This window comes from Mesoplodon densirostris, chromosome 5 (genome assembly GCF_025265405.1).
Source record: "Mesoplodon densirostris isolate mMesDen1 chromosome 5, mMesDen1 primary haplotype, whole genome shotgun sequence".
NCBI classification, from domain to species: Eukaryota; Metazoa; Chordata; class Mammalia; order Artiodactyla; family Ziphiidae; genus Mesoplodon; species Mesoplodon densirostris.
In genome coordinates, this window is record NC_082665.1 from 287,577 (window position 1) to 315,523 (window position 27,947).

At 51.9% G+C, this 27,947-nt stretch overlaps 2 protein-coding genes and 2 long non-coding RNA genes across 24 annotated transcripts in view; 2 read left to right on the top strand and 2 right to left on the bottom strand.

The window, feature by feature from the left end:
* Positions 1-2,043, bottom strand: part of DIP2A (disco interacting protein 2 homolog A) — a 92,822-nt gene extending 90,779 nt beyond the window's left edge. For 10 of the 16 annotated variants that reach the window (XR_009532665.1, XR_009532666.1, XM_060100292.1 and 7 more), the window contains exons 1-2: positions 1,699-2,043; positions 956-1,066 (exon numbers count right to left, since the gene is read on the bottom strand). Coding sequence is in view for 14 of the 16 variants with exons in the window: in XM_060100292.1 (XP_059956275.1) it covers positions 956-1,066; positions 1,699-1,789 (202 nt within the window). In the remaining 2 variants the exon portion in view is untranslated. The remainder of the gene's footprint in view (positions 1-955; positions 1,067-1,698) is intronic. The other 6 variants (XM_060100296.1, XM_060100291.1, XM_060100289.1 and 3 more) reach the window with 3 other exon arrangements.
* A 212-nt stretch (positions 2,044-2,255) lies between these two features.
* On the top strand, positions 2,256-12,574 carry LOC132490896 (uncharacterized). The gene is made up of 3 exons (XR_009532619.1): positions 2,256-2,877; positions 3,362-3,502; positions 12,330-12,574. It is a non-coding gene; the product is annotated as an uncharacterized LOC132490896 (long non-coding RNA).
* A 1,242-nt stretch (positions 12,575-13,816) lies between these two features.
* Positions 13,817-17,554, top strand: LOC132491421 (uncharacterized). Of its 2 annotated transcripts, none has more exons than XR_009532667.1 (5): positions 13,817-14,582; positions 15,103-15,240; positions 15,784-15,901; positions 16,336-16,849; positions 17,129-17,554. It is a non-coding gene; the product is annotated as an uncharacterized LOC132491421 (long non-coding RNA). The 2 variants fall into 2 exon arrangements; XR_009532668.1 differs by having other exon boundaries at positions 15,787-15,901.
* The window catches only part of PCNT (pericentrin), a 105,559-nt gene continuing 92,652 nt past the window's right edge, over positions 15,041-27,947 (bottom strand). For 4 of the 5 annotated variants that reach the window (XM_060100305.1, XM_060100301.1, XM_060100303.1 and 1 more), the window contains 9 exons: positions 25,369-25,589; positions 24,489-24,591; positions 23,908-24,087; positions 21,839-21,946; positions 20,724-20,956; positions 19,234-19,310; positions 17,723-17,846; positions 15,896-16,023; positions 15,041-15,473 (listed from right to left, as the gene is read on the bottom strand). In XM_060100305.1, the coding sequence (XP_059956288.1) occupies positions 15,430-15,473; positions 15,896-16,023; positions 17,723-17,846; positions 19,234-19,310; positions 20,724-20,956; positions 21,839-21,946; positions 23,908-24,087; positions 24,489-24,591; positions 25,369-25,589 (1,218 nt within the window). In that variant the 3' untranslated portion in view covers positions 15,041-15,429. The remainder of the gene's footprint in view (positions 15,474-15,895; positions 16,024-17,722; positions 17,847-19,233; positions 19,311-20,723; positions 20,957-21,838; positions 21,947-23,907; positions 24,088-24,488; positions 24,592-25,368; positions 25,590-27,947) is intronic. The other variant, XM_060100302.1, reaches the window with a different exon arrangement.

Consider the following 27,947-nt stretch of genomic DNA (forward strand, 5'->3'; position numbering starts at 1 on the left):
ACTCCTCATTCAGGCTAATGTGACTGCCATGAAGGCACCCTATTCCGACTTGACTTTGTTCTAACTTAAGTTTCTCTCAAACGGTGGGGGGAGGGGGAGGGGGGAGAGACAGCACGTAGGGCAAAGGGAGACCCACTTTCTACTTCTACTTGATGAAAACATAAAAACGATAATGACAATGACACGAACTTTGGTTGCCTTAGGAGTGTGCTTCATTAATAACACCTTCCTTTAATTACGTAAATAAAACCTTACCGGTGTGGGCGTGGGACAGAGGCCAGGCTCCTGCCTCTTTGGCTGCACCGCACTCTGCTGTCCCTTCCCCTCAACACTGTCTTCTTCCTCAGCTTGAGCTACGTTTCCAGCTTAAGCTACGTTTCCAGGCTCCTATCCACCTATGCGTAATCTTGTACCCTTCACCCAACCGTACATCCTCTACATGTGTCTAAAATGACAGCAATATAAAAGGATTCACGAGAGAAGCGTTCCTTTCGTTGAAGTACTTGTCTTTATGTGTGTTCTGTCACACACATCATGAAGCTCTCAATCTTATCTAACCATCAACTCCTAGAAAGAACTTCAACATTCAACCACAAAACAACAAGGAATTGAGGAAATAACTAATACACTGGAGCAGAAATTAGGAACAATCTGCAAAAACATATTTGAAATTGTGTAAAATCTAAACGGCATCTATATGATTTTTCCCTCGATGAAGAACTATAACAAACTCAGGACAGCAGGTACTGTCAGAACCATTCCTAATCTGAGTTTTTCAGATTTTCCAGGAGCAGCTAATCACCAAGAATTCTCAAATCCACCCTTTTCCAATTGCACTTCCATTAAAAAAAAAAATGCCACGTCACAGAACGTTTAAAAATTTGGATGTTGAATTCAAAGCGGTTGCGTGTAGATGCTGTATTATCTGTAAATCAAAGATAACGACGGAACCTACCTCCCGAAGGCTGGTGAGCAGTCAGTACAGTCCGGGGCATATTTGTTAGACAGTCACTACCCCAACCGGAGCGAAACTTGAACTGGGTTCGGACTACGGAGAAAATGGCTGCTGACAGTTGAAAACGCATTTAAGTGTCAAGAACAGTTAAGCATTTAGTTGCTTCTCTTCAAGGGCTACGACGCCTCCCTGATCCCGGACAAGAACTAACTCTGTGCAACGAAAGCCACGCGGAGTTTGGGACACGAGCCTTGGGGTAACAGACGGAGGGGTAACGCCACCCACGCCTCTGAGGCCTAATCATTCAGTCTATTTTAAACAACCACTTATTGAATATGCTTTTTTAATTTTTAAAAGTTCCCTAAAACGGGCTAACAACCTCGTTCGAAGTGTTCAGTACTTTGCACCTGCTAAGGAATTAGGCTCATACGGGCGCCGAGAGGCAGGTGCTGCGACCACCCCGTCTCAGAGGAGGAAACCGAGGAGCGGGGCTGCGGCTGCCAGGGCGCTGACCCGCGGCCCTCGGCTGGGACAGCCCGCTCGGACAGAACGGTCATCTCCGTCCAGGTTCCCGCGCCTTAGGCCAAACCACCCAAAGCGCGGCCACCCGCCGGGGGAGCCGGAAGTCGGACGGAGGTCGGGGTTCGGGTGTGAGGGCCGGGCGGGGGTCCCGAGCCCGCGGAGGGTCGGGCGGGGGTCTGGGAGGAGGGCAGGGCGGGGGTCCCAGGCGCCGGGCCGCTCACCTTCCGACAGCTCCAGCTCCAGCTCGGCCAGGCTCTCCCGCACCTCGGAGGGTAACGGCACCGCCTCCAGCGGGCACCCGCGCTCGGCCATGGCCCCGCCGAAGGACGGCCGGTCGGCCGGCTCGACCCGGGCGGGGTCGGGGCCTGGGTCGGTGTCGGACCGCGCCGAGCCCAGGCGGCGGCACTGGCGGCGGCTACGTCGCTCCGCTCTGCCCGGCGACCCGCATCGGCCCCCGGGGGAATCTCAGGCGGCGGGCAGGGGCGCGGCCCCGGCGGCTCCACAGAGGAGCGGGGACGAACGCGGACGGCTCCTCGGGCGCCGCCACCGCCCCGCGCGCCCCCGACCGCCCGGCCGACCCTGTACGGAGCGCGCGTGCGCGGCGGGAAGGGCGAGAAGGGGAGCGCGGCGAGTCGCCTGCCAGGTGGGAGGCCGGGCCCGCCCAGCAACACCAGAGGCTCGCTCCCATTGGCCGCGAGGACGCGGCGAGGACGCTCCGGGCTCCCATTGGGGGAGCGGGGAGAGCGTCACTCCCGAGAGGCTCTGCGCCGAGGGCTTGGCTCGTCGACAGGCAGGAACGCGGGCTCGCCTCTCAACGCGGTTACCTCAGTGTTGGGGTTGTGGGCGCGAGACGCCCCTCGCCCCCGGTGTTCGGGTTGCGGGCCTCAGGCGGGCGTCGGTCCACGGCGACCCCGCAGGCCCTGGTCTGGTGTCCGCGCGGACGCTGAGGCTTCGGGGTGCGCTGGGCTTTTGCTGGGGCGGGCGGGGGGCGTGCACACGCTTTCTCCCCAGCACGCGTGGGCCTTTATGCGTGGGGCTTTTCACGACTCTCGGGAGTTAGCTGGACACCCTGGGCACCTTTGGACGTCCTTCGTAGACGCGCTGTGACGTGTGTGTTAGCCCATGTGCTTTTCAAAATAGCCTTGGAAGGAGCTCCAGCAGCCATTTCAGACCGTGGGGTGACCTTGGGAAGTGCGAGGACAGACATGAGGGAACAAGACGTCCGGAGGCTTGGGGGCTGGTGGAACTGAACTGAGACCCCCCACACACACACCCCGAGAATCCTGAGGGAGCTGATCCCCAGTGTCGGCGGGAAGCGTATCTGCCAGGTGCGACGGGGGACTGTAGTGGACGCGAGTACCCGCCCCTCCCTTGTCCGCAGAGGGCCACCTTCCTAGGTCGTATCCTTCTTGAGGTGACTGAGCCGGCCTGGCCATTGGGCCCAGCACAGAAGGCCTCTGAGAAGCAGTGCTTGCTCCGGAGCGCGACAGGCTGCCTACAGGTTAGCTGGGCCTGCATGGCCCTCTCCTTCCTAGGCTCCACCCTGTCTCCTTGCCCTTCCTTTCACAGGTGTTGATGCCATATAAACTTGTACCCCAAACTCTCCCTCACCATCTGCTTCTGGAGAAACCATCCTGCAACAGTTGGTACCTGGGGTTTAGGTGGCAGGTGATAAGATGGGGTGAATCACCCACCACTTGTGGGTGGAACACTCAGCCCCTGGCACGAGGTGATCTAATTGTTAACCTTCCACCCGTGTAGAAGAGTGAGCCAGAGAAGTGAAATGAATACCCTCGAAGCCTTTTACGTATGATGGAAATATTCGCTATAAGGAAGGGTACTGGGACTGGGTAGCTATTCCTTAACACTACTGACGCCCTTAAGAGAAATAATGGACAGTGGATGGCTACCAACAGACCACTGAAAGCCATGAAGTCTCTTCGGTTGCCTGCAAAAAAAGCCTCATCTCCTGCACTGAGACAATAAAGACAAGGGCCAGGCTCAAGAATTAGTATCTCAAAGATGGTAAACACCCAGTCAAGGCAGTTCTGTTATGCTAAGTTTGGGGCCGTGGTTGGGAAAATCTGGGCCCATGACACATGTCAAAGAGATCTCATATCTGGGTAGACACCCTCCAAGCTTTTGACCGCTCCCCACCCCCAAGACTGCCCATGGGGCTCACCTTTCCCTACCCACCGAGCACTCCTTTCCCCAACCTATTGGACACTAGGCATATAATTATGGTTATTTCTCAGCATAATTCAGGTGGACTATAGCCCCCTCCCCCTCAAAAGAACATATTAGTTTGCTAGGGCTGCAGTAACAAAAGTACCACAGACTGGGTGGCTTAACAGAAATTTATCTCACAGTTCTGGGGGCTGGAGGTCAGAACAAGGTTACAGGGCTGTGAAGGAAGGGTCTTCCATCCCTGTCTGCTAGCTTCTGGTGGTTTGCTGGCAATCTTTGGTGCTACTTGGCTTGTAGATGCATCATGCCCATCTCTGCTTTCATGTTGACATGCCTTTCTCCCTATATGTGTGTGTGGTTTCTGTGTCCAAATCCCGTTTTTAAGGACACCAGTCATTGGATTAGGACCTACCCTAATTAATTCATCTTAATTTGATTATCTGTAAAGACCCTATTTCCAAATAAGGTTACATTCACGGGTACTGGGGGATTAGGACTTCAGCATCTTTTGCAGGGACACAGTTCGACCCGTTACAGGAGCTAGGGAAGTCTGTGTGGGGCTGGATTATAAGTGTGCTTGGTGAGTGGTGGTCCCCAGCATCCTTGTTTAATTCACCAGCACGACCCCTGCAGAAATCAGGAGAGAACTGGAGAGTAACATGGGGTAGAAGACTATTACGATCAATCTTCTAAGATACGGGATTTAACGCCCGGGCAAAGACTGGTAGCAAACTCCCTGAAAGGATGCTCCTAAAATGATGCTGTATTTACTGCTATATAACTACGCACTTGGTGGCTTGAAACAAGAATCATTTGTTATCTCTTTAGGTTACTGTGGGTCAGGGGATAGTGGAGATGGCTTGTCTCTCTTCGACAGCATCTGGGGCCTCAGCTGGAGCAGCTTGAAGGCCAGGGGTTGGAATGATCTGAAGGTTCATTTACTCACATGTCTGACAGTTGATGCAGGAGCCTGGATTGGGGGTGTCAGCCTGCATACCCACACATGGCCACTCCCTGTGGCCTAGACTTCCCCACAATGTAATGGCTGGATTCCAAGGGCAGTTGTCCAAAGACAAAGGAAAGCCATGGCCTTCTTGTGAACTAGCCTCAGGAGTCATATACCATCACTTCTGCCACTCCCTAGCTGTTAGTAAATCTCACCTATATTCAGGGGAGAGGCATCAGACTCCTTTCAAAGGGAGAAATTTCAGAATTTGCAGATATATTTTTAAAAACACTACACGTAGAAAAAGCTATGGCCCACAGTAAGCAAAGTTGAAATGACAATTGCTATAGCAGACTGATGGAAAGGAGTACAAGGGTCAGGGATGTGGGTTTTGCTGAAATTTAAATACTCTGTGCTTCCTGAAGACCCACCAGATGGTTATATTCCACATAAAGGCACAAATAACAAATTTTTACAAAAGTCCGAAGAAACAGACTGATGAAAGGGGTACTGACGTCACTAGTCAATGGTGGCTCACCTTTTAAGTGAGAGCTGACAGTAGGAAAGGCTGTTCCAGAACAGCATTGGGGACGATAGGATCCTAAAAGAGAAGAGGCCAGGAAGCAGCACAGAACTGACAGAAGTCCGAGTATCGCAAATTACAATGGCCAGCAAGGTGTGCATGGCAGCCAAGGGAGACTGAGCTGCAGAGAGCTGCAGAAATGCTTCATAAAACACAGCATCCCTAGAGGCAAAATAGATGGGCAGTTGAAGGTACTACCAGCAGAAAAAAGTCAAGGATGGATGACTAGGAAAATCAAGCTGGTTGCCCAATATAAAAAATCAGGATCCCACAGCCAGTTTCTGGACCTGAGCCAGTTTTCAGACATGGAACTGAAGAGGTGGCCAAATACCAAGAAGGACCCTGTGATATACCACAAGTATACACAGAAATGAATCCCAAAGGCCTTTCCTTTGGTAACTACACCCGGGAAAAAGTGGGTAGCCAAACATTTTGAAGACTGATGGACACAAGGTCTGAAATGACTTTGACACCTAGATCCCTGGATCATCATGGCTCCCCTGTCAAGAGTGGCTCATGTGGTGCCCAGATCATTAATGGAGTCCTGCCCAAGGTCCAGCTTACGGTAGGTCCACTGGGTCTGTGAACCTGCCTGGTGGTCATTTCCCTGTCCCAAAATGAATAATTGGCATTGACGTACTTGGCAATTAACATTACTCTCATTTTGGGTCCCTGACCTGTAGGGTTAGAGCTATCACAATAGGAAAAGCCAAGTGGAAACCTCTAAAACGGATCTATTCCTATCAGGATCATAAAACAACATCACATCTGGGGGTGGGAGGGGTGGCAGAGATGGGTGCCACTTTTAAGGATTAAAGGATACAGCATGGTGGTCCCCAAAGCCTTTACTTCACCAGCATGATCCCTGCAGAAATCAGAAGGATCCTGAAGGATGAGGGTATACTGCAAACTCAACTCAGTAGCAGCCCCAAGAGTAGTCTCTGTGTCAGATGTGGTAGGTGGCTGCTAATCCAGTGTGTTCTTTTCTGTCCCTATCAGAAAAGATCAGAAACATTTCACATTCACGTGGAACAAAGATGCAGTTTTGCCTGAAGCCTATGTTACCTCTCTTGCCCTCTCGTAGTCCAAAAACTTCACCATCCTGAAGAACATCACGTTGTTCCATTACATCAATAACATTATAAAGATGCTGGAGACATTGGTAAGATACAGGTGCTCCAGAGAGTAGTAGATAAACCCTATGAAGATTCAGGGACCTGCTACACTTATAATATTTTTAGGGATCCAGTGGTCAGTGGTGCCCTAAGGCATCCCTTCCAAAAGAAAAAGACAAATGTTGTATGATGCACCTTCAACCATTTTTTAATAAAGGAAGACACTGTTGGGCCTCTTCAAGTTCTGGAAGCAGCATATTCCACACCTATAAATACTGCTCTGGCCCAAATACTGGTTGACTTGGAAGACTTCCAGGTTTGAGAAGAGACCAGAAAAGGAGAAGTTTCTGTCACAGGTCAAGGCTGTGGTGCAAGCAGTTCTGCTGCCTGGGCCATATGGTCTAGCAGGCGGTATTGGTGGTGGAGAACGATGGAATGTGGAGTTTCTGGCACATCTCAGCAAGAGATTCACAAAGCAGGAACCCTGGGTTCTGTGATGCCACTTGAAGCAGAGAATTATATATGCCTTTGGGGGGGGGGAACCATCTTGGTGTGCTTCTGTGCTCTGACAGAGATGGAACATCTGACCTTGGGACACCAAGTAACCCCGCAGACAGGACAGTGCTTTGTGAGGTGGGTTCTGCCAAACTCACCAAGTCATCAGGTCGGTTTGGCCCAGAAACAGTCCATTACCAGGTGGAAGGAAGGAGCACATTCAAGACTGAGCATGAGACTGTTCAGAGGTCACAAGGGAGTGCAAAATAGGTGGCCCAGACCCACATGGCATCCACTGCTGTTGTATCAGAGCCTCTCTGTTCCTTCACATCTATGACCATATGGGGAAGCCTTCAGAGCAAGTTGACAGAGGTGGAAGAATCTTGAGGCTGGTTCACAGATGGGTTGGCTTGGCATGTGAGTTCAAAATGAAAGTGTACAGCAGCTACATTACAGCCTCACTCAGGGCTGGCCCTGACAGACAGTGGTTAAGGATATACCCTCCCCATGGGCAGAGTTCCTAGTCATTCCCTTTTCTGTGTAAGGAGTGGCCCAAGGTGAGAATATATATGGACACACGGGCAGTGTTGGATGGCCTGTGTGACTCACTAAGGGTTTGGAAGGAAAACAATTGGAAAACTGGGGACAAGGAAAGCATGTGGGAAGACATAGTGGGATAGGTGCCAAGCAGGATGGTCTTGGTATAAAATATTAATGCCCACCAGAGAGCACCCATGAAAGTAATAAACCACCAAGCAGACAGAATGACGATTCAGCCAGTTGACCCTGGACAGCATCTCTTACTTGGCAACCCCTGTACTGGCATGATGGGTACAAGAACAGAGGGACCGAAGTAATGAGGATTGGCGGCTACTCGTGGGCCCAAAGCTGATCTAACCACTAGCTGACACTGAAGGTCTAACCTGCCAGCGGGAGACCAATGCTGAGCTCTGAATGTGGCTCCTTCCACTGAGAAGGGCAACCAGCCAAGTTTGCTGTATTGGAACTCTTCCATCCTGGAAGGGCCAGGAGTTTGTTTTCACAGAAACAGATTCATATTCCATATATAGGCTTGACTTCCTGCCCACAAGTGTCAGGCAACAGGGGCTTATGGAGTGGTAGTTCCTCTGGCACAGGATCCCATGCGTCATCATATCAAACGTAGGATTCACTTTATGGCAAAGGAAGTGCACAGCAAGGAGTGCAATGACCACGGGATCTGCTGCCTAACAGAGCACTGGGACAGTCAGCTAAAGGCACAGCTCAAGTGCCAAATTGGAGGTAATGTTCTGCAAAGATGGGGTTTCATTCAAGACCTATATATGGCACTGTGTTCCCAATAAGAAAGATACCTGAATCTGAAACCCAAGGGGTGGAAACAGGAGTGGTCCCACTTAACCATCAACCCCAGTGATCCACTGGGGAACTTTGTGCTTCCTGTCCTCCCAAGTTTAGATTCTGTAGGGTTAGAGGTCCTGGTCCCCAAAAGGGACACTCCCTGGGGAACACACCAAGTGTTCCATTGGATTATAAACTATGGATGATGTCTGGGAACCTTGGGTTCCTGTGTCTAGGAACCAGCAGGTGAAAGGAGGAGTTACTGTCTTGGTGATAGAGAGGGTAGGGCTGCTCCTACACTCACTGCACAACGGGGAAGAATGTGTAGAACCTGAGTGACCCACAGGGGTGTGGCTCAGTACTCCTTTGCTTATCTGCGATTGAGAAACTAGAGAATCTAACTTGCACACACAGTGGAAGAGTCTGCCTCTTGATTTTCAGACCCCTGCAGTCTGGCTGTAAGGGAAGTACATGATACACGTGCTCCTAGTTTAAGGCATACACCAGTTTGCAACACTGCGTCCAACTTGAAAGACTGATTTCCAAGCTGGCGCTGATAGAGAGCCTTCAGCCAGCCATTCCACTCTTCAGCCCAGACAGCTGCTTCCAGCTGATGGGACACATGATGTTGGTTCGTAAACTTGCCCCTGTACATGAGGGCAAGGAGAGACCAAAGAGACACAGACACTCCAGATCAGCAGGTTTAATAAGCACGGAACTTATGAGGTTTGTCCTGGTGGCCAGAAGACGAATAGATCTCTGCACCAGCCCGCCAGAATCTTAAGAGCTTATACAGAGGCCTTGACTGGGTTCAGTCATGCACACTTTCCAGATGGTCTCCACACCACCTTGCTCTCTCAAGGCTGCATCCTTGGGGCAGCTGCCAGTGTGGGGAGGGCAAGCGCAATGCACAACCCAAGGATGGGGAGCAGGTGGGGAGCCTCTGATGGCCCAGGGCCAGCTCACAGGTCAACCAGCGGTCATGTCCTCTCGATGACCTCCTCCAACATGGTAAGACCAGTGGATTCTACGTGTGAACTCATCCTGCACTTTCATCGCTTTAACATAATGCCTGCTGCTAAGAGGCCGTGTCATGCAGAGCTACAGCAATGAACAAGACGTCTCCAAGGGCACAGAGTGGTGTTGGCAGATGCACTGCAGACAGGGAAGCAAAAAAGTTGCACCTGGAGTGTGTCTATTCCTGGCGGGACCAACCACTGCGTCCTCTGTGATAGAGGAACCAGCTCGCCACATCAAGGTCTCAGCCCTGGCCTCTGCAGTTGGCAGTTCAGGCACTGAGAAGTGGGAGAAGCCAGGAAACCTTGGTGAGAGGAGGTCTTGTTGCTGAACCAGTGCAAGTTTCTTTCCTGCCACCTAAGGAAAGAGACTGAGTGACACCCATGAGCAAGTCATCCTGTCCACTGGACTGCACTTCCGCAGTGGGTGCCCTGAGGGAGGAAGGTCTTCTTACATACCCATCCTGTAGATAACCTTGACACCACTTTGCAATCTTTCTGCTGTCAAGTATTGACCAGCTGGACAGTCAATTACCCATAAGAATGCTTATGGATCAGGAACCCAGGTCAGCTCTCTTTCCATGTGGAATGGAGCACCAATGTACTATCCGAAGTTTGCCAGCTGGAATTCTTCCAAATCCCATAAGATGCGTGTGTGTGGCAACTGTCTACTTCTGGCTGAGGCCAGCACACTGTGCAGATCCAGCTGCAGAACAAACTTGTGCTTCTTCCTGTTCTGCCAACTAGTCATAGGGAACGTCCCACAAGACCACAGACGTGGCTGAGACAGTGAAACAGAAGATGCAGCACCATGAGTCTGACTACCGACCATGTCATTTACGTACGCCTTCTGGATCTTTTCACGCCCAGCTGTGTGTACCTGTGATGGACAAAACTCCTATGCTGAAATCCTGCCCACAATGGGATGGCATTGGGAGGTAGAAGCTCTGGGAAGCAGATGAGGCTGTGAGGGTGGAGCCCTCCCTTACGGATAGGATTAGTGCCCTTAAAAGAGCCACGAGTGCTTGCTCCCCGCTCCCCCTCTGCTCTCCACCACGTAAAGATACAAGGAATCATCAGCCGTCTGCAACCCACGAGAGGCCCTCACGAGAACCCCACCCTGCCGGCCCCAGGATCTTGAACTTCCAGCCTCCAGACGCTGAGGCACACATTTCTGTTGGTTATAAGCGACCTAGTTTATGGCATTTCGTTATAGCAGCCCAAGCTAAGACAATACTGTTTCTGGTTCTCAGTGGAATGCTGCTGTTTACATCCAGTTTCATTATTTGTTGTACTTCTCTGGCTACTTTGGGATAAATTCTTGATATGGGTCCAGAAGTGATGGCACCTGTCCCAGGTACAATCATAAAAGGTTTTACATTCAGGCTCCCTAATCATTCTTTTTTCAATGCCAATTAGATTATCAATTCGATTTCAATTGGCAGGGACAACTTCCCTACCTTACCTTAGGATCTTTGTTTAGACATCGTAATATCATTTTGATGCATTAAAGACATCATGGTAATTGGTCCTAATGAGCAGGAAGAAGTACCCTAGATGCCTTGGATGGTGAGAGCTAAATTCCACGAAAAATCAGTGGTCTGTAGACTAACACGGTCTCCCTTCCAAAGTGAAAGACAAGCAGCTACGCCTTGCACTGCCCACAACTAAGAAAGGCCCAGGCTTGGCGTGTGTGGACTTTGATATGACCACATCTGGGTGTGCTACTCCCGTCTACTGACTGAGGAAGCTGTAGGCTGTTGGTTTCACAAGACCTGGACAAGGACCTGCAGCTCTGATACTCAGGACAAGTTTGTAGCTGGCCAGGCAGAAGTGTGGACAGCCTGGGGGCTCCACTGATGGCCGCTGTCTAACGTGGCTGTCTTCTGGGACTGAGTCCTTTTTTAAAATATTTATTTATTTATTTTTGGCTGAGTTGGGTCTTTGTTGCTGCCCGCCGGCCTTCTCTAGTTGCGGCAAATGGGGGCTACTCTTCGTTGCAGTGCGCGGGCTTCTCATTGCAGTGGCTTCTCTTATTGGGGAGCACGGGCTCTAGGCGTGCGGGCTTCAGTAGTTGTGGCTCGTGGGCTCAGTAGTTGTGGCTCGCAGGCTCTAGGGTGCAGGCTCAGTAGTTGTGGCTCACAGGCTTAGCGCTCCGCAGCATGTGGGATCTCCCCAGACCAGGGCTTGAACCCGTGTCCCCAGGCAGATTCTTAACCACTGCACCACCAGGGAAGCCCCTGGGACTGAGTCCTTAACATAGTTTCTGTGCTGACCCCAGGTAGTGTCAGAATTGAACTGTAGGACACTCGGGTGGTGATGGAGAGGTGGTGAATGATAAGACTCAAGCAGGTCAGGAAGGCAAAAGTAAACCCCATGAACAGATGGCCAGGGTTCCCAGAAAATTTCTCCCTCTGCGTTGTCCTTGTGCCCTATCTACTCCTGTTCTGCATATGGACTTGCTGTCCCTGCCCAGAACCCATCTGGGGACTGCCCAAATTACTTACCACCATCGCTGCTTCTGACCAGAAAACTCCTCTCATAGCAAAAGTGCAGCACTAGGCTTACGACCATGGGATTCCCTGACGTCAACCCAGAAGCAGCTCAGCTACTGACAGTGGGAAGGCTGCCCTACTGCAGACCCACTTATGGCCATTTCTCCCACAGCCAGAATACATCAGCCTAGGGCCATCAGAAGATGGGAAGAGCCCCTCTTACTGCTACGCCAGCTAACCCTGGAGGAATTTTTGCTTTCCATCCTATGATTCTGGGCTCTGCTGTCCCGGGGGTGGGGGGAGGCTGCTGCCACTGGTGACAATGGTCCCCCTCTGAACCAGCAGGGATGGGGGTTCCTGCATCGGCTGGTGGGATTGATCCCAATGACGGGGGGAGCCTGGAGGCCGGCACAACTCGAGGACAGTACAACCTGGATCTGTACCTGACGTCTTCGCTGGGCACCTCCTCGTACTTAGTACTTCCAGGTTCGACTGTAAAAGGAAAGGAAGTCCTCTAAAAACAAGACTGTTAAGGTCTCAAATCTTTCAGAAAGGACAGTGAGGCCCAGAAAACCAGGCCTACATGGTAGAAGGAAGACTCTTTGAAACAGGGGCGCAGGCCTGTTTAATGCTTGCTCTGGACGTCTCCTCCTCACCTCCCCCACTTTCCATGACAGGTTGGGTGTGTTAACTACACCAATCAGAGAAGGGCAGACCCAGCACCGAGGGAGGAGCCCAGCGTTACCTGGAGAGCCTGCTTCACTGAGACACGACACCTGGAGAGCCTGCATCACTGAGATACGACACCTCGCGGGCCTTCTTTGGTATGAAGAATGTTTGGCCCACATCAGGCAGGTGCATTTTGGTAACTAAGTATGGGTGGGTGAGAACAAATTCTTCGTAGCCAAAGGGTCACCTGCCAGTGTGCTTTCAGATCAATTCTTGTCTGCTCTGCACAAGGTGCCGACTTCTGCAAGGAACTGTCCCAGGCTCCCTGTCTGGTTTGGCGAACAGGAGGGCAGAAGGAGAAAGATGGGCGTCTCTCTCCCTTCCACAGTGATGCTGATGCATCTCCCCTGAGGGGTCAGCTCCTGCTGGAGGGGGGCTCTGTCCCTGTGTCCCAGTAACCGTTCTGCTGACCCGCCAGCCCCAGGGAGAGGGCTCCTCCGTCATCATAGTGATCAAATCCTTGTACTGGATTCCCTTAGCTGGAAAGCCTAGCGTGGTTATGTTCTCCCACCTGGGCTGACACAGTGTCCTGTAGTTGAATAAGACGTACTGGGTCAGGGCTTCCCTGGTGGCGCAGTGGTTGAGAGTCCGCCTGCCGATGCAGGGGAAACGGGTTCGTGCCCCAGTCTGGGAAGATCCCACATGCCGTGGAGCGGCTGGGCCCGTGAGCCATGGCCGCTGGGCCTGTGCGTCCGGAGCCTGTGCTCCGCAACGGGAGAGGCCACAACAGTGAGAGGCCCACATACCACAAAAAAAAAAAAAAAAAAAGACGTACTGGGTCAAACTTCAGTTTGGTCATGACATTTTTTTCATCTTTCATCATGAAAATTTTCAAAAAATAACCATATACTAACTAGATTCAATCTAGATTCAATATTTTTAAAAGATTTTGCATGTTTACTTAATCCATATATGTGTACTCTTTTTCTAACGAAACCATTTCAAAGTAAATTGCATTTGTTATGGCTCCTTTTTCTTAAATAATTCAGCATACAGCTCCTAAGAAAAGCAGCCTTCTCTCATATAACCATGACCACACCTAAGAAAATTAACACAAATTCCCCTAAAATCTGCTATCCAGTACATACTCAAATTTACCCCGTTACCCCCCAAAATGACTTTATAGCTGCTTTCCCCCAATTTAGGAACTAATTAAGTTTTTGCACATGCATTTGGTTATGTCTCCTTAGGTTTTTTTCTTTTTTTTGTGGTACACGGGCCTCTCACTGTTGTGGCCTCTCCCATTGCGGAGCACAGGCTCAGGACGCGCAGGCTCAGCGGCCATGGCTCATGGGCCCAGCCGCTCCGCAGCATGTGGGATCTTCCCGGTCCGGGGCACAAACCTGTGTCCCCTGCATCAGCAGGCGGACTCTCAACCACTGCGCCACCAGGGAAGCCCTCCTTTGTTTCTTTTAACAAAAAACAGGGCCCTCACTTTTGTTTTCTGAGTAATGTTGTCTATTTAATGAAACCAGGACAGTCACTTATAGAACATCCCATGTGTCTCTTTCCTCGTGGTTCTGTGTCACTTGTCCCTCCATCTGTAAACTGGGGGAGACTGTGCATCTCACACGGCATCGTGCCAGGCCTGCCATGAGCCAGGGTCACACTGGACACTCCCAGGCCCCTGCACTGTGGAAGTGGAACTTCGCCTTGGTTTTAGGACTTGTTGATGAACCCACCGTGAACTGATTATTTCGCTGGGGGCAGAATTGGTTGCTCTCTAATTGTATTGCTCCCTCTATATTAATTAGCTGGGTGCTTTACTGTGAAGAAGAATTTCCCTCATCAGCAGGTATGACCTGTGTTTTTCCACGAAAGGAGGGTGAATGTCTCTTTCTTTTTAATTATTAACCCCCATGGTAACAAGTTGTTGTGATGGTTACGTCCACTGGTGGCTTTAAATGGGCCTTCCCTCCCTCATTAGCTTAACATGGATGACATGGATATTTATTTATTCAGTATTTGATCAATTTCAAACGTCATTCTTCTGGAAAGTGAAGAGACATTTCTTGGATTCCTGCTCCTGGAGCTGGTCAAGATTTCGCTTCAATAACATCAAGGAGAAGACAGGACTCAGTGGAAAAGGTGGGAAGATTTTTGTAAAACAGTGTCCTTATGGCAGTGTTGGCTAAGAAGAGGAAAATGCAGACATGCACTGGGAAGAAAAATCTAAAATAAGTCATCAAACATCTAAACAAGTAAGTCTAAAATCTAAAAATCGAAAATAAGTAAGTAGTGATTAGGAAAAAGTGGTTTTATATTAAAACCAAGCCCAGCAGAATAAATGTCATGTTCAAAGGTCCTAGAAACACACTGAGATACTTATAAACATACCTTTACAACAGACGTTTGGGTAAAGGACACTGGCTAGATACCACCACCAGGTACAGACGAGCATGAGTAAAACATAAAAAGATCATAATCATGAGAAATAAATATGTAGTGACAGCATCTGACAGAAATAAAAGAAGAAACCAAGCAAGATGAATCAATAGGCATGTGGCTATTTGTCTTATTAGTGCTTTAAGTTCCACTGAAAATTTTTGACTTACAGAAGTTCAATATAAATTCTAAGTCTATGTTTTATTTTTTTGCCCCTAGTAAAAGCAGACTGGATAAAAAAAAAACAAAAAAAAAAAACACAGGACTATTCACAAACACACCAGGGCTTTAATTTTATTCTTTTTGTTTTTGTGTGTGTTTTTGTTTTAAACCAAGTTTCCAGCTGTACACTTTAAGAAAATAAACAACAGGAAGCCATCCTCTGCTTACCCTTCGTGGGTGGGCAGGGAGGCTCGATCAACAGAGAACCAGGCAGATGCCCGTCACTCATGAGCGCACAGCTACCTCATCAAGGTAAGAAGCTAAGTTGTGCTGAAATCACAGAAAATACTCCACTTGGCTTTGCAGCAAAGCGTAAGGGTGAGAGCACCTAACTGACGACACCGGGGCTGGTGCCCAGCACCACTCAGCACACCCACCACATCACAAGCTCCCACAGAAAATCAAACCTCTTCCTCAAATACAATTGTCACAGGACTTCATTCACTGTTTACTCTTCTGGCAGCAGGACTTCTCTGAAGTAGAATCTAAACACAAGTAGATGAGGAAGCAATTTGTTAGTAGGCTTCATATCTTCTAAGAACAATTTCACAGTTTTGAAACACTATCACTGAATTAACCTTATTTTTGGTAACAATAAGAATAGCAATTAAGATACGCAGTGGTTTACATTATGAAAGTTGAGAAATGCTGGACAAATGACATCCTGTAAACACGGTCTTCATGGTCGCTCTGAGTCTGAGACACCGTGATCCCCACACTGTGCATCCTTCACACCCACCCCCGGTGTCTCCACTCACAACCCTCCTTCTGATACTATTAATGATGGCTGATTAGCAGGACTGAAACTAACAAGAGTGACTAAGCTGGACCCCAGCCGTCTCCTCTCCAAGACTGGACACTTCCTGGGTCACTCAGATCACGTCAGAAGACAGAGGACTTTCATTACCTGGTGGTACGTCTCCCAGTCTTTGCTGGATCATTTCTAAATGGTGAATGTATTCCGTCAAGGAATGTTCTGGATCTTGGGAAGCAGTCAGGGATCTTTCTGGTCTGGGATTTGGGGACGGATTGGATCTTCAAACATACAAACCGACAAACAAAAAAAAAAGAGTTGAACTCAGCAGATGGTTTGAATGCAGCCAGTGCGGAGGGGCAGTGGAGTTGGGCCTGCTGACCAGACACTCGTGGGAAATGGGGTAAACTAGGCAGTTGTTACCTTCCTATATTTTCTTTACCACAGCAGAAAAAGAGTAAGGGTTTTTTAAGAAGTGCTACATAGTGCTTTAAAACTAACTTCTTTACAACATCTCCAAATTAAAACAACTAAAAACTACTATATATTATTTAATTCACTAAATCTTCACATGAGTCTATCATCCCAACCAGATTCTGCCCAGCATCCCTCACAGAGGTCCCTTCCTCCAGCTGGGCCCAGGGAGTCCCGTCTGCATCACTGCTCACTTCCTCTCCAGGGCAGGGAATGTCTTACCTGTGTGTCATCCACAAAAAAGAGGCCTTGGCCACCACCTATTCCTTCAAAGGTATCACCCACTCGGGAATGGGGGAGCCACAGCCAGACCGAGAACCCCTGCCTGCCCTCCCCAAATAGAACCGGCCTTCTGGGCCCTCACGGACTCACACTGCTGCACTCTCTGCCTCGCTCTGGGACCGAAACTTTCAGAACACGTCTCTGTGAGGAACCACACACACGCTGGTGGGTTCCCATCGGCAGAGACGCAGGGTGAGTGGGGACACAGCCTCACGCACGGCGGTGCCGCCCACACTCATCGGTCTGGCCTCCCCCATCAGGGCAGTTACGCCCGAAATCGTCACACTCTTAACACGCAACTCGTACGGAGGTCTCACCACCCACTGGAGACCATGGAGCGAGAGAGCCAAGGTGAGCATTTTATCCCTGCTGGTCTGATGTCAGAGGTGGACGATGCGTTCTGCTCTGACGAGCTTGTTTTAGAACCCCGGGAAAGCACGCACAGAGCAGGCGACATGCCTGCACGAGCCGTCACATGTGTGTGACAAATACCACAGACACAGACTGAGCTTTCTATTCACTTCACGGGTAGGTTCCAAATTCTGGAGGAGTCATAGCCAAATGAATTAAATCAATGACTCGTAATCATATTCAAGCATTTGAATAGGATTATCATTATTTGTGTTTCAGTCTGGAGAAATGGAAATGGAAACCACATCTCTCACAAGCAGCACTTGGAGAAGAAAGCTCGCGGTCAGGAAAATGGGTGCAAGCCGTGATGAAGGTGATGAGGGCCGCACCGCACAGCCGTGTTACACCCAGGGCCCAGAGCGCGACAGTCACAGCTGCCAGGGAGACCTTTCTGCACCTGAATGTTTGAACACAATTCCAGTCTACAATTTAACCACAAGGCCTCTTAATTATATTTTTAATTGAAAACAGTTTTTTCCCCAAATAACCGATGGATGTTTAACATTATCACTCTAACACCTCAATTGCCAAGTAAGTTGTAAGTATAAAAACACATTACATGTGCAAAAAACCCCCCAATCCCAAAGAAAAAGACTAAGTAAAGCTAACACCACGGCCTTGCATGTATGTGTGTGTGTGCGCGGGGTGGGGGGGGGTCATGTGTGCCCGGGGCCCTTCCATCACAGGCGGGCCTGGGCACCCGCACAGATCTGCCCAGGGACACCTCCGTGCTTGGCCCTGTCTCTGCAGATGGGGCCCCCGCTGACGGCCACAACCCTGCAGTAGAAAAGCAGCTGAGGCACCACCGCTCACCTTTCCCTCCTGCGAGGGGACGCTTTTGGCACAGGGCCCCGGGCGTGGCTGGAAGACACGTCCCGGGTTGGTGGGGATTCGCGGGTGTCGGGTGGAGACTGCTGCCGCCGGGGCACCAGGAATCCTTCCCCCAGGATGATTTAGCAATGAAGGGATTAAGAAAAGAAAAGAATGCATTTTAGTAGGGAGGCCCATCCACCAAAATTTTAAATTTACAAGCTTTTAGGAGTCTGCATGGCAATTTCAAAACGTTTAAAAAGTACTCGTTATAAAAACTGTATTAAAAAAATCTCTAGGGCTTCCCTGGTGGCGCAGTGGTTGAGAGTCCACCTGCGGATGCAGGGGACACGGGTTCATGCCCCGGTCCGGGAGGATCCCACATGCCGCGGAACGGCTGGGCCCGTGCGCCATGGCCGCTGAGCCTGCGCGTCCGGAGCCTGTGCTCCGCAATGGGAGAGGCCACAACAGTGAGAGGCCTGCGTACCACAAAAAAAAAAGAAAAAAGAAAAATCTCTAGAAGAAACCTGAGGTTTTTTTTTTTGTTTGTTTGTTTGTTTTTTTGTGGTACGCAGGCCTCTCACTGTTGTGGCCTCTCCCGTTGCGGAGCACAGGCTCCGGACACGCAGGCTCAGCGGCCATGGCTCACGGGCCCAGCCGCTCCGCGGCATGTGGGACCTTCCTGGACTGGGGCTCGAACCCGTGTCCCCTGCATTGTCAGGTGGATTCCTAACCACTGCGCCACCAGGGAAGTCTGAAACCTGAGTTTTGAGCACCTGAATTTCATTCCTGCAAGGCTAACCCTGACCCCTGTGTCTGTGTGGGCAGCGCCCTGGAGAAGCACTCAGCACCCTGATGGAGCGAGCAGGGCGCCAGGTGGGCCTGGGGTGGGTCTCCTGCACCCAGCTCTGAGGAGTGGGAAGGGCAGGAACCCTGGCGACCACCAGGTGCAGCCGGGGTGCAGGGGGTGTGGGGGGACCTCCTGAAGAACCTCAAAGCCAGCTGATTCCGAGACGTAAGGATTCACACGTGGAAGTCAAAGGGGACTGGCACCACCAGGGAAGCCCAGTGGCCATGAAGGGTGCTGCCCACTGCAGCTCCCCCAGGCAGCCCGGCTACACCTGGGTAGCGGCCCGTCAGATGGGGCAGAGGACGACCGCAGCCTGGACGGGACTGAGGCAGAGGTGCTCCCAGGAGACGTGCACAGTGTGAAGCAGAACGTCACTCCACTTGGGAGAATAAAAAAGACTTTGTATTGAAAATAAGCCATTGGTCGATACATTTAGCATTTCTGTATTTTTCAATCATTATTACGCTCCTCTGAACCACTTTTATTCATCAATGTTAATTGTATAAGCTTGTGCTTGTTCCCAAAATAAAAACCACCTTCCTTCAAAAACCCTTTGCCTCCTGACAAGCGCACTGGCTGAATTACTGGTTTCTTATTCTCCTTTGAGATCTCCCACCAGGCGGGCACTGAAGAAGCCCATGGGTGGGGTGGCATGGGGGGGTACCTGGGCGGGGTGCTCGGCCTGGCGCTAGGGCTCCTCTGCCATCTACTTGCTGCCATTTCTTAACCAAAAAGCGTAACCTACAAAAAAAGATAGAAAACATTGAAAACTAGAGCAAAACAGGAGTGAAAAGAACCAAGAAAATCCAGACGTGATGGGACCATGGAGTGAGAGCGCGGCCCTCTACCCGGGCATCACCAGCACCTTCCCGACCCCGCCCCCGGCCCCTGGGCCCCCGAGCCCCCGACCCTGCCCCTCCACTCCCAGACCCGACAGCTGGGGTCTGTCTGGTTCACCGCACTCCCTTCCGTCGCTAGCACACTTGACGGGCCCCGGACAGCTGGGGGAAATGGAGACCCTCGCCCTCCACGTGGTGATGGGAGGTACAGCGGTGCAGGGGTCCCTAGACCCCTCTCCTCGACGGCCCCCAGCAGCTCCCTCACAGCACTGCTGCCTCTGAGACCCAAGGCCCAGGAGGCACCTCCACTTCGTGTTGGTAGAAAGACAGAGGCAGGGTTTGGGGCTCTCCCCGCCCCAACCCAGCATCTGACGTACTTCCTGGCACGGGGCATGTTCTCCGAAAATACAGAACAGATGGACGGACGGACGGACAGACAGGTGACAGACAGAGTGACAGGCAGGTGGGTGGACAGTCTGTGGTCCGGAGAACTCAGAGGGAGGGAGGGCGCTAAGTGCCCGGAGGCCGGGGGAGGCCTCCACCCCGCGGGGGCTCCTGGCAAGTGTGCGGCTGGACTGTGTGCGGTGCTGGGTCTCTGAGGGCAATGGGACCCACGCTGCCTTTTGTGGTGCAGTCCAGGGAAAGGCCGAGGGGGCCCAGCCCACCCTGCTGTGCCTGGTCCCGCAGACGGAGGTGAGCGTGGCCCAGAAAAGGCACCTCTGTGGGCACCAGAGCAGACACAGTGGCACAATTCTTAGTGGGACAAACATTTTTAGAAATACAGCAGATTTTAAAATTATAAAATAAAATAGATTTTCATCACTGTTAATTTTGAAATAGTCAAAATTCCCTATCACACCAGGGAGTCCATCCGTACTCCAAAGTGGCGCCCTGCATGCCTAATGGCTGGAGCTGGGCTGGGCTGGGCCAGGCGGACACTTAGGGGTCAGGTGTACCTCCCCGCTGGGGGGCCCACAGCGTGTGCTCCTGTGCCCATGGCACCCTTTATGAAACACAAATTTGACTGAAATATAAGAAACTGAAACACGAAGAAGTGAAATGCAGTGTTAAGCTCAATCAGACACGTCTGCCATCATAAGAACACCACTGAGCGGAAGGCTTTGTTTACAATAAAGAGGCACCTCAACCCTTCCACCTTAGAAGGCGCAGCTCGACACAGCGGGGTTTCCGGAAGACAAGGGTCGTCTATATTTTAAGGCCTCAAATAACATTCATCTTAAAAAAGGGAACAACTGTAGCGTTTCAAAGACTAAACGACCCCAAAGCAGACGGGAGGCACGTGCCTCGGCGGTACCTTAAGACAGCGATCACCACCCTGACGGCAGTGCGGAATTTCGTAAAAGGACGAGCCGCCACCGCTTTCTTATCTGCCTTGGAAGGAAATACTCCCAAGTGGGCGATCATGGAGAGTGTTTCTTGTTCAGAGTCCTGGAATCCACCAATCAACAGCAAAAGATACTTCTTTTGATAAATCAGGGCTTTTCTAAAGCTCTCTGCTCTCAGATACTGCAGGTACAATTTTTCCATCTAAAAGAAAAAGAAAAAACAGTGAAACTTAACCACAGGACAAAGACATCCTTCTCACAAGTCTCCATAGCACACTTGTACCAGGTGCTTTAAAAAGAACCAGACTTCTTTCCTCAGCAAATTATCACAGCGGTCAGCTCCGCACAACATCTATAACCAGCAACAACCTTGCAGTTCAGAGTTGGATCTTGTTTATCTGACAAAACGCAGAGCACAGACGACCCTTCACCAGCATCAGAGGAGCCCCGCGAGGGCCCAGGAATCGGACCACTAAGCACGGACCAAACTGGGGGCAGGTGGGGGTCCCATCACAGGTCTGTGGGCATCAGGCGTTGGCGAGACCTGCGGTCACAGGCAGAGGTTGGTGTCCATATCCTAATACGGCTTTTCCCTCCAGAGAGACCCACAGCTCAGGCCTCACCATCAGAAGCGCTGACTGAGGTGTGGGCTCCAGGCTTTTCCAGACTATGGACACTATCATCTGTAATTCAAGCACCAAGACTTTCACCCCTTAACCCAGGATATTAGAAAGTGCCACGGGTACTGCAGAGAGGATCTCTAGGACAGTGAAAATGCTCTGCATGACACCGTTGTGGTGGACACTTGTCATCTTACACAGAACTTGTCAAACCCACAGAACGTATGGCCCCAAGAGCAGCCCGCACACGATGACAACGTGACGCCGTGGGTCTATGGACTGCAACACACGCACCGCCTGGGGGGAAGTGGATGGTGGGGCAGAGGGTTTGGGAAATATCCACACCTTCCCCTCAATTTGGCTGTGAACCTAAAACTTGCCGAGAAACATAAATCTTAAACAAGTAAGAAGCAGCCACGAGACGGTGTCTGCACACCTAACACCGCCCACGGGCTTGGTCTTACCTTGGCATTGCAGGCGCCAGCTTCTGGCGTGGGCAGTGCTGGGTCTGGGTGTCGTGCTGAGCCCGGCGAGACCATCCTGTCCTGCTTCCACGCAGACCTGTCCGACCTCTGCAGTGACCACAGACAGCGTGTCTACACAGCTGCTCTCCCAGGAGAGCATCTCAAGAAAAGTGGCTGAGGGCTTCCCTGCTGGTGCAGTGGTTAAGAATCCACCTGCCAGTGCAGGGGACATGGGTTCAAGCCCTGGTCCAGTAAGATCCCACATGCCGCGGAGCAACTAAGCCCGTGCGCCACAACTACTGACCCTGCACTCTAGAGCCCGTGCGCCACAACTACTGAGCCCATGTGCCACAACTACTGAAGCCCGCGCGCCTAGAGTCCGTGCTCCGCACCAAGAGAAGTCACCACAGTGAGAACCCCACGCACCACAATGAAGAGTAGCCCCTGCTCGCTGCATCTAGAGAAAGCCCGCACGCAGCAACAAAGACACAACGCAGCCAAAAAAAATGAAGGAAGGAAGGAAGAGAGGGAGGGAAGGAGGGAGGGAGGGAAGGAGGGGAAAAGAAAAGAAAAGGGGCTGAGAGCACAGTGGTGACCGCTCCCAGGAACGAGCCGCCCCATGCTGTGCCCTCTGGACACGGCTGGGCTGGGGCAGGTGCCGGCCACCTGGGTCCCTCTTCAGCCTCTTCTCAGTGATGTCCTGGTTGTTATGTGATTATTTTATTACACTCAAGTGTGGTTGCTACACACCGTTTACTGAAGTATGATTGTACAAAAGGCATATTTTTACTAAAAACAAAACCCTCACATTTGAGAAATCACCCTGAATTCAAAGCTTTAAGCCTATTAGACACCCCTGTCCTCCCTGGCCCTAGAAATGCTGCCCCTGGCAGACGTGGACACCAGCTTTGTTCAAGTGCCATCGAGCCACACAGCCTGGACACCTCAGGAGGGGCCCACACCGCACAGAGGGGATGTCGTGACCAGGCCACGTGTCCCAACACTGGCAGCGTGGCCTGGACACCACGCTGTGCTGAGCACCCAGAGCTCCGGTGTGGACACACGAACAGACGAAGGGCCCCACAGGGAGGGCCAAGGCTGCTGCCCACAATGGACAGCCAGGACCGCCTGTCGCCGAGGCCAAGGCCAGCTCGGAGCACTCCCGGGGCCATACGCTCAGCTGCCGCCAAGGCAGCCTGGCTGCGCCGCCCACAACTCAGGGCAGGACCCGGAAGAGGGAGGTGCTAAGTTGGGTGACGTCCCTGCTGAGGCAGAAGGAAGAGACCACGCTGCCCGGTTCTAACAGAGCCTGTGGCCTCTCCTGGGGAAAGACACTCCAGCAGAAGTCACCCCGACACAAAGGAGAAGGTGCTCCAGTCTGTCCACCCTCAGCCTGCCTCTCACTCACTCATTACATTCATTTCCTGATTCATTACCTTCCAGGCGAAGGACAAAGCGTTCCAGGTGATGGTGCTTTAGTCCACCCCGGGCGCCCTCTGAACAAGGAGCCCCCAGGGGAGCAGGCGGCCGTGCTCGGCGCCAACGGCACCTCTCGCCTTTACAGTCCCTCCCGACGAGGCACAGGGCGACGGGTCTGCCGGCAGTTGGGCCCCGTGAGCACAGGAGCCCCCTTAACCCCACAGCACTTCAGACAGACAAAGCGGAACTGGACAGAACTGAGAAGACACAGGCCCCACTTGGGGACACACCACCGCCCTCTGGTAACTGCCAACGGGACCTGCCCGGCCTTGACAGGGCACCTTGCGCAGGAGCACCAGAGACACCAAGCCCTGCACAAAGAAACTTCCGGAAGAGAAAACATTAGGCACGGATGGTCTCCCTGGTGCATCTAAACAAACATTTAAGGAAGAAATGAATACCAGCTCTACACAATCTCTTCCAGAAAACAGGAGGGAACACGTCCCAACTCATTTCATAAGGACGAGACCAAAGACAATGACTAAAACCCTCCAGATTAACATCCCACATGAAGCCAGATACAAAAACGTACGCCAAAATATAAGCAAATCGAACCCAGCCTGCAGCCGCCGGGGCCCCAGGACACGTACCCTGCGCGCACAGCCCTCCTGCGGGGTCCTCAGGGCCCGGGGGGTCCTCTCCAGCCGGGACACGGCCCTGCACAGCTCCGCCCTCTCCCGTGTCACCGTGCTGAGCGCTCTGCTCAGGGACTCGTTGTCCTTCAGCAGGACGTCCACCAGCTGGACCTGCAGCTCCACCGTCGTTTTCTTCTTGAGGAAAAAACAAGATTAGAAAATGTTTTGTTAAACAGGCGCGTTCTTTCCAGGCCCCAGCGGGCGCAGGACACCGGCAGGGTCAGCTCTCCTGCTGCCCGCGCTGCGTGCTGCTTCCACGACAGACATCACGACGTCCTAACCGCCACGGAAGTTTGTCGGGAATTCACAGCAGCAGTCAGGACTCCTGAAGCACCCCCGACGCTGCTGACGGGCAGCTCGTTTCCAGCCCAGAGCCTCAACACAAGTGCGTGAGCGGCAGACAGGCCGGGGCGTCGGCCACGAGCGGGACAGATCAGCGCCCCCGTGGGCACCAGGAACAGTGCGTTGAGCCAACCACGCAACAGGCCGAGGCGGGAGGCAGGCCCGGCCGCAGTGAACAAGAAAGCTGGTCTCACCCGGCAGGAGCTGGACGCGCCCAATTCAGACTTGAGCGTCTCCAGCGTGTGAAGCAAGGACGCCACCGCCTTCTCGTTTGACGACGTCCAATCACTGATGGTCCTGGAGAAGCACACGGACACTCAGAAGGTGCGTGTGGGTCCCGGGCGGCAGGCACTCCGTGTAGCGCCTGGGGAGCCCGGCGGTGACTGTGGCAGCCGGGAGGCGGCACGGCCTGGAAGCGGGCAGTCTGTGAAGCCCGGAAGCCTCCAGCCACTGAGCACTGACCACAGAGGCTCCCTCAGTGTGTCCACCTCCCCGGCTGCTCTCTGCTGGGACTCTGAGTCAGCTACTAAAACGCTGTCCCTAAGCAAGACTTTGCTGCTTCATTAACTAAACCCAATTACAGACAAGGGAGCTGTATGGTCTGAGCTTCCGTGTGCTCAGAAAGGGGCAAATCAACGTTGGTTCCCGCCCAACAGCAGGGTCGTGGGTCCTTGACCAGGCAGACGCATCCTGGCCCCGTGGGCAGCGGGCCAGGGTGTCAGGCGAGGCAAACGCTGCACAGACACCGGGCACCAGCCCTGCCTTGGGGGACTCGGGGGGGAGGGGGGCTGGCCTTGGGCCAGACCCTCTGGGTGGTGAGCAACGGTAAAGGGCCATGGAGCGACCTGATCTGAAAGACACCTGGATTTCCTGTCATATGAGAATGCGAAGACCACAAGGCTGCCATCATCTTTCAAGAGAATACTGCCCACGAATTCATCCACACACGTGGGATGAGAAACAGAGTCTGTTTCATTAAAACCTGAACCCAAAATCAAAGACACGCCCCACTCAGAATTTTTCTCAACATCAGAGGTGCTGGGGATACGGCCGGGTCAGTCCCGAGAGACTCGCCTGTCCACTGTCTGGTTGATGAAGCTGGTCAGAAGCCCCGCAGCACAGAGCAGCTGCTGCCGCACCTTCTCTAGGCCCCGCTGCTGCTCCCGGGGGCGCTCGGGCTCCAAATCGGGCTCCCGGCAGGGGCGCACGGCCTCCCTCGCCTGCAGCTCCCTCACCGTCCGCTGGAGCTGCTGGATCTTGTGCTCGTCCCGCTGGCGCTGCAGCTCTAACTCCCGCTGTCAGCAACGGTGAAAAACAGAAGCGAGCCTCACACACGGTCCGGGGTGGAGACCGGAGCCAGAAGCTCAGCGCAGGGGCTGCCCGGCCCGGCCCGGCCGGGCCCCGGGCCCCAACCGACCAACCCCCAACACGCTCCATACAGGGGCTCTGGGCGCAATGTGGTGTCAGGGTCCCCCCACCCCGGGGATCCGGGACAGGACCCGGGACGGGATGAGCCACAGCCCGAGCCCGGCCCCCCACCTCAGCACGCATGCGGGCACTGAGTGGGTGCTCAGCACCGAGAAGGCGGGCCTGAGTCTCAGGAGGCCCTGTGCCCCCCACTCACGATCCCCGCCCTTCACTGCGGAGATGTCAGGGGACCCAGCCGGCCAGGCCGCTCCCTACCCCACACCCAGGACCCGAGTCTCCACAGGGAGACAGCGGACCACCGACAGGAACCACTCCACGTGCTGAGAAGTTCAGGGTGCGGCGGGGGCTCAGAGAGCAGGGGGCTGACCCCAGGGGGTGACGCCTGGGGAGGGCGGATCCAGGGAAACAAAGACGGCCAGGCCGGGCAGGGCGGAAGCAGGCAGGGCAGAGCGGGCACAGGCCCGGCCCAGCCACCCCTCAGGCCGCACACGGACCAGGCCTGCTTCCCACCCAGCGCTCCCGCCCCTTCCCGGCATCACCCCCATTCAGTGCTCGAGCCTCCTCAGGAAACTGTGATCCTTTTTGATCTATTTTCCAGATGAGGAAAGTAACAAAACCAAGAGACCCACTGGTTTATTTTGTTTTAAAAAGATGAAATTGGCCCTGAAATAACTATCAGAGGCCTGGGCCACTACGGCCAGAAAAAGACCCCATAACCCAGATCAAGTTAACTACCTACAGTAAAAATAACACCAAAAGGACAACATACTTAAGAAAGAAAAATACATATCAAGGTGCATCATGAAGGACAGTTACTAATTTGACTTGGAAAACACTTTGTATTTTTTTTAAGCAATCACGTTACATTTTTACAAACCAAAAACAAACAAAAAAATAATAAAGAAAAACAAAAGAAAAAAAAACCAAAATTAAATAAAAAGGTTTGGCAGAAGACTCTAGATAAGGTTTGGGAAGCCCCTTGCAAAGCACATGAAGACAACAAACCTCTCTCCCCCCACAGGCACAAAAAACCTGGAACACGCTCTGGGGGTCCCGAGTGACCAAGGCCCACCCAGGGCCGTGACTCTAGCCGCCTCCGTCAGGAAACCCCCGGCCTCTGCCACAGCCCCAAACGATTCCTCCACTTCCACGATCTCTAGTGATGAAACACGACTGCATTCCAGGCTGTTTAACCCCACCAAAAACACGAATCATTACACACACAACACGCGTGAGCCTTGAAAACCCCATGGCAGGAACCAGACACAGAAGAAGGCCACATACCGTGTGATTCCACTGACACAAAACGACCAGAAGAGGCAAATCCAGAGATGGAAAGTAGACCAGTGGGTGCCAGGGGCTGGGTCCCCGCTAACAGGCCCAGGGGTCCCTTGTGGGTGATGAACATGTTCTAAAATTGACTGCAGTGATATCAGGCTGCACAACTTCTGAATATACTGAAAACGGCTGAATTGTGCAATTTAAATTGGTGAACTCAGTAGCATGTGAATGATATCTCACTAATATTTATTTCTTGACGATTTCATGGCAGCCTAACCATTAAAAAGACCAGGCCATTGGTTTTCCTTGTGCATTTTAAGAGCTTTTTATAATTTCCCAAAACCCCCCAAAAGCAATAATAAAGGTAATATTTTTGAAGTTCTAAAAAATATTTTTAAAGAGAGCAAAATGAAGGTCAATCCACGAGAAAACACAGGATATAATTTCCTCAGAAACAAATGCTTTTGGTCAATGTATAATGTATCTAAAATTAAGACCCATCCAAAAAATAAAGGAGGGAACACTTCCCAGCCCATCCTGCAAGGCCAAGATCTTCCTGATATCAAAACCAAAAGCACCACAAGAAAAGAAAACTACAGAACATATCTCTCATAAATATAAATGCAAAAATCTTAACAAAATACTAGCAAACTGAATCCAACACTATTTAAAAAAGAATTATACACCAAATTCAAGTGGGATGCATCCCAAGAGTGCTAGGATGACTGAATATATGAAAATCAATGTCCTATATCATATCAAGAGAAGGACAAAACCCATAAATCTGAAAAGACACTGAAAAAGAAAATCCAATACTCTCTCATGATTAAAAATAAAAAATAGAAAAGACTGAATAAACTAAAAATAGAAGGGAATTTCCTCCGATAAGGGGCATCTACAAAAAGGGCACAACTACCATCGCACTCAGCAGTAAAACACTGACT